This window comes from Gracilinanus agilis, chromosome 1 (assembly GCF_016433145.1).
Source record: "Gracilinanus agilis isolate LMUSP501 chromosome 1, AgileGrace, whole genome shotgun sequence".
Lineage (NCBI taxonomy): Eukaryota > Metazoa > Chordata > Mammalia > Didelphimorphia > Didelphidae > Gracilinanus > Gracilinanus agilis.
The window spans coordinates 799,574,708-799,586,174 of record NC_058130.1 but is presented as its reverse complement, the minus strand read 5'-3'; the positions used below and the strand labels follow the sequence as shown (position 1 = coordinate 799,586,174).

The 11,467-nt window shown below is 37.5% G+C and overlaps 1 protein-coding gene across 1 annotated transcript; it reads right to left on the bottom strand.

The window, feature by feature from the left end:
• Positions 1 to 7,693: 7,693 nt before the first annotated feature.
• On the bottom strand, positions 7,694 to 9,783 carry LOC123230597 (zinc finger protein 2 homolog). The gene is made up of 2 exons (XM_044656729.1): positions 9,624 to 9,783; positions 7,694 to 8,951 (listed from the first exon to the last, which is right to left on the bottom strand). The coding sequence occupies exons 1-2, from the start codon at positions 9,781 to 9,783 to the stop codon at positions 8,164 to 8,166; spliced, it is 948 nt and encodes a 315-aa protein (XP_044512664.1). The 3' UTR covers positions 7,694 to 8,163.
• Positions 9,784 to 11,467: the final 1,684 nt, after the last annotated feature.

The window sequence follows — 11,467 nt, the reverse complement described above, 5'->3', positions numbered from 1 at the left end:
ATCAGGATCACACAGGATCTGGCAGCCTCCACACTAAAAGACCGCAAAGCTTGGAATATGATATTCAGAAAGGCAAGAGAGCTGGGCCTGCAACCACGGATCAACTACCCATCAAAATTGACTATATACTTCCAGGGGAAAGTATGGGAATTCAACAAAATTGAAGATTTCCAAGTATTTGCACAGAAAAGACCAGGGCTAAATGGAAAGTTTGATATCCAACCACAAAAATCGAGAGAAACATGAAAAGGTAAATAAGAAACAGAGGGGAAAGAAAGAAAACTCATAATTTTTTAAATTTGCCTTTTTAAGGGCCTCAGTAAGATCTAATTATCTGTATTCCTATGTGGAGAAAAGCTATGTATAATTCTCTGTAGTGAACTCTATTCACTATTAAGTATTCACTATTATAGTGGTCAGAAGAATGATTAATGGGGAGAGGGTAGAGTGCTGAATGGTCCAACATGATATGGGGGGTGGGAAAGAGGAGGGTGAATGGGGACACCAGGAGAAACTTGAGAGAATAAGAAAAATAGGATAATCTATTACACAAAAAGAGGGCATGGGATGGGGAGGGGACAAATACTATTATAAGAAGGAGAGGAAGAGAGCATCAAGAGGTAATTTTTAAACCTTACTCTCAGCGTAATCAACTTGGAGAGGGAAGAGTAGCTATACTATCCATTGGGATATAAAACTCTATCTAACCCTACTGAGAAAGTCAGAAGGGATAAACCAAGGGGAGCAGGGGAGGGGGAGGTCAAAAAAGGGAGGGGAGAAGAACGGGGAGGGAATTTATTAGGCCTTCAAAACAAAAAGAGGGGAATAACAAGGGAGGGGGTAGAAAGGGAAGTCAATCAAGAGAGGGGATAAGGGATAGCACCTCAATAGCAAACCACTGGTTTAAAAGGAAATAGGTTAAGAAGAAGGGGTAGGAATAGGGGAGAATACAAAAATGTCAGCGAATGCACAACTGATGATTATAACTCTGAATGTGAATGGGATGAACTCGCTCATAAAACAGAAGCAAATAGCAGAGTGGATTAGAAACCAAAATCCCACCATATGTTGTCTACAAGAAACACATATGAGGCGGGAGGACATACACAAGTTTAAGGTTCAGGGCTTGAACAAAATCTTTTGGGCGTCAAATGAGAAAAAGAAGGCAGGAGTGGCTATTGTAATTTCAGACAAAGCCAAAGTAAAAATAGATGTGATTAAAAAAGACAGGGAAGGTCATTACATCCTGATTAAAGGCAGTATAAACAATGAGGAAATAACACTGCTCAATATGTATGCACCAAGTGGTACAGCATCCAAATTCATAAAGGAGAAACTAGAAGAGCTCAAGAAGGAAACAGATAGTAAAGCCATAATAGTGGGAGATCTAAATATTCCTCTGTCAGATCTAGATAAATCAAACCAAAAAATAAATAAGAAAGAGATAAGAGAGGTGAATGAAGTCCTAGAAAAATTAGATTTAATTGATATGTGGAGAAAAATAAATAGGGACAAAAGGAATACACCTTCTTTTCAGCTGCACATGGTACATTCACAAAGATTGACCATGTAATAGGGCATAGAATCATTGCAAACAAATGCAAAAGAGCAGAAATAATAAATGTAAACTTCTCAGATCATAATACAATAAAAATAACAATTAGTAAGGGCACCTGGACAGGCAAATCAAAAACTAATTGGAAATTAAATAATATGATTCTCCAAAACAAATTTGTCAAAGAAGAAATCATAGAAACAATCAACAATTTCATTGAAGAGAATTACAATGATGAGACATCCTACCAAACTCTGTGGGATGCAGCCAAGGCAGGGAAATTTATATCCTTGATTGCATATATTAACAAATTAAGAAGGGCAGAGATCAATGAATTGGGCATGCAACTCAAAAAATTAGAAAGCGAGCAAATTAAAAATCCCCAGATGAAAACTAAATTAGAAATACTAAAAATCAAGGGAGAAATTAATAAAATCAAAAGTAAAAGAACTATTGAATTAATAAATAAAACTAGAAGCTGGTACTTTGAAAAAACAGATAAAATAGACAAAGTACTGGTCAATCTAATAAAAAAAGGAAAGAAGAAAACCAAATTGACAGTATCAAAGATGAAAAGGGAGACCTCACCTCTAATGAAGGGGAAATTAAGGCAATCATTAAAAACTATTTTGCCCAACTGTATGGCAATAAATATAACAATTTAGGAGATATGGATGAATATTTACAAAAATATAAACTGCCTAGATTAACAGCAGAAGAAATAGAAAACCTAAATAATCCTATATCAGAAAAAGAAATTGAACAAGCCATCAAAGAACTCCCTAAGAAAAAATCGCCAGGGCCTGATGGATTCACAAGTGAATTCTATCAGACATTCAAAGAGCAACTAATCCCAATACTATACAAATTATTTGACATGATAAGCAAAGAAGGAGTCCTACCAAATTCCTTTTATGACACAAATATGGTACTGATTCCAAAGCCAGGGAGATCAAAAACAGAGAAAGAAAACTACAGACCAATCTCCCTAATGAACATAGATGCAAAAATCTTAAATAGAATACTAGCAGAGATTCCAGCATGTAATTAAGAAGATCATCCACCATGATCAGGTGGGATTTATACCAGGAATGCAAGGATGGTTCAACATTAGGAAAACCATCCACATAATTGACCATATCAATAGTCTATCAAACAAAAATCACATGATTATCTCAATAGATGCTGAAAAAGCCTTTGACAAAATACAGCATCCATTCCTATTGAAAACACTGGAAAGTATAGGAATAGAAGGACCTTTCCTAAAAATAATAAACAGTATGTACCTAAAACCATCAACAAGCATTATATGCAATGGGGATAAATTAGAAGCCTTCCCAATAAGATCAGGTGTGAAACAAGGATGCCCATTATCACCTCTATTATTCAACATAGTACTAGAAACACAAGCAGTAGCAATTAGAGAAGAAAAAGAAATTGAAGGTATCAAAATAGGCAAGGAGGAGACTAAGCTATCACTCTTTGCATACGATATGATGGTCTACTTAAAAATCCTAGAGAATCAACTAAGAAGCTTGTAGAAATAATCAACAACTTTAGCAAAGTTGCAGGATACAAAATAAATGCACATAAATCATCAGCATTTCTATACATTTCCAACACATTAGAGCAGCAAGAGGTAGAAAGAAAAACACCATTTAAAATCACTCTAGACAATATAAAATACTTAGGAATCTATATACCAAAACAAACACAGCAATTATACGAAAACAACTACAAAACACTTTCCAAACAAATAAAACTGGATCTAAACAACTGGAAAGCCATTAATTGCTTATGGGTAGGATGAGCTAACATAATAAAAATGACCATTCTACCCAAATTAATTTACCTATTTATCACCATACCTATCAAACTACCAAAAAACTTTTTTACTGAATTAGGAAAAAGTATAACAAAGTTCATATGGAATAACAAAAGATCAAGAATATCAAGGGAAATAATGAAAAAAATGTGAAGGAAGGGGGCCTAGCAGTACCAGATATCAAAATTATACTATAAAGCAGCAGTCATCAAAATGGTATGGTACTGGCTAAGAGACAGAAGGGAGGATCAGTGGAATAGACTTGGGATAAATGACATCAGCAAGGCAGTGTATGATAAACCCAAAGAGCCCAACTTTTGGGACATGAATCCACTATTTGACAAAAACTGTTGGGAAAATTGTAAAACAATAAGGGAGAAATTAGGTTTAGATCAACATCTCACACCCTACACCAAGATAAATTCAGAATGGGTGAATGACTTGAATATAAAGAGGGAAACTATAAATAAGTTAAGTGAACACAGAATAGTATACTTGACAGATCTTTGGGAAAGGAAAGAATTTAAAACCAAGCAAGAATTAGAGAAAATTACAAAATGTAAATTAAATGGTTTTGATTATATTAAGCTAAAAAGCGTTTGTACAAACAAAAACAATGTAGTCAAAATCAGAAGGGAAACAACAAATTGGGAAAAAATCTTTATAATGAAAAACTCTGACAGGGGTCTAATTACTCAAATATACAGGGAGTTAAATCAATTGTATAAAAAATCAAGCCATTCCCCAATTGATAAATGGGAAAGTGACATGAATAGGCAATTTTCAGGTAAAGAAATCAAAAGTATCAATAAGTACATGAGAAAGTGCTCTAAATCTCTAATAATTAGAGAAATGCAAATCAAAACAACTCTGAGGTATCACCTCACACCTAGCAGATTGGCTAAAATGAAAGAAGGGGAGAGTAATGAATGCTGGAGGGGATGTGGCAAAGTTGGGACATTAATGCACTGCTGGTGGAGTTGTGAACTGATCTAACCATTCTGGCTGGCAATTTGGAACTATGCTCAAAGGGCTATAAAAGACTGCCTGCCCTTTGATCCAGCTATACCATTGTTGGGTTCGTACCCCCAAAGAGATCATAGATAAACAGACTTGCACAAAAATATTTATAGCTGTGCTTTTTGTGGTGGCAAAGAACTGGAAAACGAGGGGATGCCCTTCAATTGGGGAATGGCTGAACAAATTGTGGTATATACTGGTGATGGAATACTATTGTGCTAAAAGGAATAATAAACTAGAGGAGTTCCAGGTGAACTGGAAAGACTTCCAGGAATCGATGCAGAGTGAAAGGAGCAGAGCCAGAAGAACACCGTACACAGAGACTGATACACTATGGTAAAATCGAATGTAATGGACCTCTGTACCAGCAGCAATACAAAAACCCAGGACAATTCTGAGGGATTTATGGTAAAGAATGCTACCCACATCCAGAGGAAGGAATGCAGGAGAGGAAACATATAAGAAAAACAGCTGCTTGAACGCAAGGGTTGGGGTGGTCATGATTGAGGATGTGGACTCGAAACTACCACACCAATGCAACTACCAACAATTTGGAAATAGGTCTTGATCAAGGACACATGATGAAACCAGTGGAAATGTGTGTCGGCCATGGGTGGGGGGAATGCGGGGGGTGAAAGGGAAAGTAGGAGCATGAATCATGTAACCATGTTAAAAATGAATAATAAATGTTTAAAATTTTTTAAAAAGCTATAATACATTGAAGAAACACAAAAATTTCACAACTCAGACTCAACGTTGTGGTACTGAACATATGTTAAGACACAGGACTCCTACCACACTCCTTTTGAAATTTATATCAAGTACCTAACAATTGGCTGTTCTGGCTCCATATTCTATCCTTGAGAAGTGACAATGAAAAAAGAAACAATGACATATTAGAAAAAGGAATAAAAATCTAGTCCTTTTTTCTAACTTTCTTACTGTGGCAGTTGACTATGGTCCTGGCTGCTGAGTGGGTAAGTGCAAGGATGTGGATTACTTTATTTGGACATTATTCAAAGACTTATTGTAATTTTGTTTTTTCTTATTTGGAGTTTTTCCACATAAAATTTAGGATTGAATACTTATAATTTTCATCCAATTTGGCTATTTTTGTGCTATTTTTCTGATGTCTTTAATTGACAGTGATTCATATGCCTCATACCTCAGCCATGGTTTCCCTGTGTGATTTCCATGTTTTTTCCTATCTACCTCAGGGGGGAATGTATTTTTATTTTATATGAAAGTCTAGGTTATTTTAGTGAAAAAGATTTGCTGCCTCCCAGAATCCAGATGGAGATGCCTGTGGAGACCTCATGCTGTTCTAGATTCTGAGAGAAAAACCAGATGCAAAAAATTGAACTTTGTGGGTTTTAATTCAGTTGTTTTGTTAAGTTGATTTATTCTGTTTAAATGCATGTTTTATATACCTATATTTTGTTGTGAAAGGGGACTGCCCCCTGATTTTTTTAAAAAAGCACCAAGGAAATCCAGCCTCAGACACTTCCCAGCTATGTGACCCTGGGCAAGTCACTTGACCCCCATTGCCCACCCTTACCACTCTTTCACCAAGGAGCCAATACACAGAAGTTAAGGGTTAAAAAAAGCAGCAAGGATTTCACTTTCTTTTGTTGTAAAAATTGTTGCCATTTCCCCCGTGTATTGATGTATATACTCTTTATTTTATTGTGATTGTAAATTTATTTTTTTTTGGTTATGATCCATTGGGGATACTGGACTCCCAAAGGATCAGAGAGGAAAATGTGCATTTTGGAATAGCTCTGAACCCTGGGAAAATATATCTCCCAAGACTCTCTTCTTCAGACACAGCCCACTTCCTTTGTGGGAGTTGTCTGAGAAAGTATAAGAGAGGAAGAGAGGGTTTTGGTGCCTTTTTCTCTGGAGAGCCTTTTGTACCCTGAGAGCTTTGGTCCTGATATAGCTGCTAGAGATCTAACTCCTATTTTTCACAAACCTTTCTTTTTTAACCTTAAATGCACCTAGCTAAATATCCCTAGAGGCCAACCTTTATTCTGTTCTGCTCTGAAGCCTACCTCTAAAAGGAGCAGGGATTAATTTCCCTACTTTAGGTGGGAGCTACCCTAGTTACCTTTCTTCCCTTCCTTTTCCCATCCTCCTCCTTTTTCCAACACAACAATCCCATTTTCTGTAACTGCATAATCAGATTTCTTGGCAAAAAGGCTACCTACTAAGGCTTGGGGTCTCTGGCTTGGTCTTGACCAGAGTCCAACTTTATTAGGAGTCTGGCTTCCTTCCAACAAAGCTATTTGGCTTTGATGTAAGTTTTGATACATTAAGTGAAAGGTTTAGAAATTGTAGAAAGTAGTGTAATTATATCAGTTATGTTACACTGACCTCTGAGTGCAATCAGTTCAGGGAGTCAAGCTGATAGATACGTGGTGATTTTCTATTTAAGATAATTTTTGATAATACATTCAACTGAAAAGAATTCATTGGAATGCCAATAATCTTATTTCATCTTTGAAATCCACAATATCATTTGTTATCTTTTAATTTTTTCTTCATAAGAAATTTTTGGAAAATCTCATAGGAAATGAGGCAAATTAAAAATGATTTTTATGGACAAAAGACATTTCCTTCCTAAACTAACTCTTCTTTAGATCCAGATGCCATAAAATGATGAATTAAGGCATTCAAAAATAGGGTTAGAATTTAAAAAAACTGAAGTGTGGGGATAGCTGGGTAGCTCAGTGGATTGAGAGCCAGGCCTAGAGATGGGAGGTCCTAGGTTCAAATTTGACCTCAGACACTTCCCAGCTGTGTGACCCTGGGCAAGTCACTTGACCCCCATTGCCTACCCTTACCATTTTTCTGCCTTGGAGCCAATACACAGTATTGACTTCAAGACAGAAGATAAGGGCTACAAAAAAACTGAAGTGTTTAATTGGACATATTGCTATAAAGCAAATGATAACTTTGTTTCCACTTTTGATCTTCTTTGCACTAGTTTTGTTCGTAGTTTTGAATTTAATATAATAAAAATTACCTATCTTAGACCTCATAAAGTTAACTATTTCTTATTTGACCACAAATTCTTCCCTTGTCAATGAACTTATCTGAAAGGTAAACTATTCCACACTCCCTTAATTTTCTTATGGGATCACACTTTAGGTCTAAATCATAAACCCATTTGGACCTAATCTTAGGAGAGCTCATGACAGTAGTTAATTGATTTTGAGCAAGGTGAGAACTCAGAGTGAATATCTGGATTTCTGTGATGTATAGTATAACATGGAAAATTTAGACTGGCCATGAATTCATTTTAATTTATCTAAGGTAGTAGGTAAAAAAGATGAAAAACAGGAGCTACTTCCTCACTGCTCCATTCAGCTTGCTATTCTGTGGTCACCATTAGGACACCTTAGTCATGCTCACAGGGAAGTCCAGTTTGCAACAAAACTGAAAGAACTTGGATATCCTCTCTTGCTTCAGTTTCTTAAACCTTTTCTCCAACCACTAACTCACACATTTCATCTTAGGAGCCAATCTTGCCTTTCAATTTTGCTCAGGTGGCCCAGGGTGGGCATGATCTCTGCTCTGTTACTTCGTTTTTCTGCTCTCATTCTATCCTCACTCAATCCTTCATGCAATCCTCATGTCTGAGTCAAGTTTAGGCTCACACCAGGTATGCTGCCACAGAAGGGGAGGAGGATAAATTTTCTTCACAGAATGTCAAGACTGGAGCTACATGTGAACATGTTAGCACACAGCTTGTGTATTCTTAAGATTCCTCACCAGTGTGGATTCTCTGATGTTTGGCAAGAGAGGTGCTCTCACTGAATGTCTTTCCACACTGGTTGCATTTGTAAGGTTTCTCACCAATGTGGATTCTCTGATGACAAGCAAGACTGGAGCTATGACTGAATGTCTTACCACACTGCTTGCATTCATAAGGTTTCTCACCAGTGTGGATTCTCTGATGACAAGCAAGACTGGAACTATGACTGAATGTCTTACCACACTGCTTGCATTCATAAGGTTTCTCACCAGTGTGGATTCTCTGATGTACAGCAAGAGAGGAGCTGTGACTAAATGTCTTTCCACATTGCTTACATGCATAAGGCTTCTCCCCAGTGTGGGTTCTCTGATGTTTGGCAAGAGAAGTCCTCTCACTGAATGTTTTTCCACATTGGTTGCACTTATAAGGTTTCTCCCCTGTGTGGACTCTCTGATGAACAACAAGATTTGAGCTCCGACTGAATGTCTTTCCACATTGTTTGCATTCATAACATTTCTCTCCAGTGTGGATTCTTTGATGTACAGAAAGACTGGAGCTCTGACTGAATGTCTTCCCACACTGCTTGCATTCATAAGGTTTCTCCCCAGTGTGGATTCTCTGATGATAAGCAAGACTGGAGCTCTGACTGAATGTCTTTCCACATTGATTGCATTCATAAGGTTTCTCACCAGTGTGGATTCTGTGATGATAAGCAAGACTGGAGCTCTGACTAAATGTCTTTCCACATTGATTGCATTCATAAGGTTTCTCACCAGTGTGGATTCTCTGATGTACAGCAAGATCAGAGCTCAGTCTGAATAGTTTTCCACATTGTTTGCATTCATAAGGTTTCTCACCAGTATGGATTCGCTGATGACAAGCAAGATTAGAGGTCTCAGTGAATGTCTTTCCACATTGTTTGCATTCATAAGGTTTCTCCCCAGTGTGGATTCTCTGATGTTTAGCAAGACTCGAGTTATTTGCGAATGTCTTTCCACATTGCTTGCATTCATAAGGTTTAACCCCAGTGTGGATTCTCTGATGTACATCAAAACTGGAGCTCTGATTGAATGTCTTTCCACATTGATTGCATTCATAAAGTTTCTCCCCAGTGTGAATTCTGTGATGTACAGCAAGATCAGAGCTCAGTCTGTATGACTTTCCACATTGTTGGCATTCATAAGGTTTCTTACCAGTGTGGATTCTCTGATGACAAGCAAGACTGGAACTATGACTGAATGTCTTACCACACTGCTTGCATTCATAAGGTTTAATCCCAGTGTGGATTCTCTGATGTACAGCAAGAGAGGAGTTGTGACTAAATGTCTTTCCACATTGCTTGCATACATACGGTCGCTCACCAGTGTGGGTTCTCTGATGTTTGACAAGAGAGCTGCTCTCAGTGAATGTCTTACCACACTGCTTGCATTCATAAGGTTTCTCCCCAGTGTGGATTCTCTGATGAACAGCAAGACTGGAGCTCTGACTGAATGTCTTTCCACATTGATTGCATTCATAAGGTTTCTCCCCAGTGTGGATTCTCTGATGTTTAGCAAGACTGGAGTTATTTGTGAATGTCTTTCCACATTGTTTGCATTCATAATGTCTCTCCCCTCTGTACATTCTCTCATGTTCAATATGGGATGAATGCTGAGGTGCAACACAGAATTCTCTGAAAGCAACATTATCGGGACCATCACTCATAAATCTCTGTAGGTCCATTTCTTCCACAGAAGGACACATCTCTGTCGAATTCACCTTAATTTCAGGTCTGATCTCCCCTTCTAAAAGAAACAAACAGTAAAACATACATATACAGTGACATATATAACTCTTATCTCCTTTCCTCCACTGTCATAACATAAACTGCTTTATATTCTATTTCCTCAGTTAAGAAGAAAAATCTTCATTTCAACGCTAAAAAACAATTTAAATAACAGAGCCTCCCATGTGATCTCATTGGCTCTTTATAACAAAACAGGGATTTTATTTTTCATTTTGTAAACCCTTACCTTCCATCTTAGAGTCAATACTGTATATTGGCTCCAAGGCAGAACCTTGTGGTAAGGGCTAGGCAATGGGGGTAAAGTGACTTGCCCAAGGTCACACAGCTGGGAAGTGTCTGAGGTCAAATTTTAACCTAGGACCTCCTGTCTCTAGGCCTGGCTCTCAAACCACTGAGCTAACCAGCTGCCCCCACAAATCAGGGATTTTAGACAGACTAGCTTTATAACATTCCTAACTCAGACCATGATCTCAGAAAAGCTGGATGAATGACTTGACCCAAAATTCTGGCAGCTGAGACCAAATCTTGTGACTGGGCATTTTCTGTCCACAGTACTAGACCATTCACTTTCAATCTTTTGGCTTTCTTTTTCATTGCCTATACATTCAATCCTCTCGTACGTATGGTCCCCTGGATGCATGTAGAGTAATTACTCCTATTATTTTATCATCTAGCTTCTCTATAAGCATTATGTAATTCCTTTTGTGATCACTTCTGACCTTATTTTTGTTCCAGAATCTGAGATCAGATGAAGATATTCAGCACTCTTTTTTGCATTTATCAAAGGCATAAAAGATTTTGTTTTGTTCCCTACTTCTTGAGAGCAGCCATTACTTTTCTCCACATGCCTATTTTCACTAAAGTAAAATCCTTCTAATAAATATAATTTAAACAAAAACATGGCATTTCCCATCTTTAAAAATATCACATACAGTACACAGAATCCATGATCATTTTCTAAGGAAATGGACAAGAAAGCATGTACAATTCTCTTCCTATTTCCCACCTTATAGAGATACTGGTCTTTTCATGATATTCTTCTAAAAAATCCCAATACTGGTGGTGGTGCATTCTTATTGTACCTCAGAAATTTGCTAGGACTTTTAAGCCTGGGCAAGTCACAGGAGCTCTGTGGGTCTCTGGCTCCTCAACTGTAACATGGGCACAATAATATCAAGTGACTCCTAGGGTTCCTATGGGGATCGGCTCTAATGATATGAGATTTATAAAGTGTATAACACATACGAGGGGCCATATGCAAATGGTGATGCTTAATTTTATCATTAGAATTTGGATTATTTCCTCCTTTAATTGCTTTTTTTCCTTATACTGTCATTCTTTTCATGCCTCTAGTTCCTGATTTCTGGTTGAATTAAATGCATTTCCATTCCAAAACACTCCTTTATCCCTGGATCATCTCTGCATGTGATTCAGGATCTGGTGCTTCTTTCTAAATCATGTCCATATGTGGATTCTAGATTTTGAGCTCCACAACAGCCCAGACTGGTATTTCCCTTCCTT

Excerpts from the sequence above, each read along its gene's own strand:
- LOC123230597 (XM_044656729.1), bottom strand. The coding sequence starts at position 9,783 with ATGTACAGAGGGGAGAGACATTATGAATGCAAACAATGTGGAAAGACA. Across the intron at positions 8,952-9,623 it reads GAGCTCCAGTCTTGCTGTTC|ATCAGAGAATCCACACTGGT; the intron begins ATCAGAGAATCC and ends ATCTTGCTGTAC.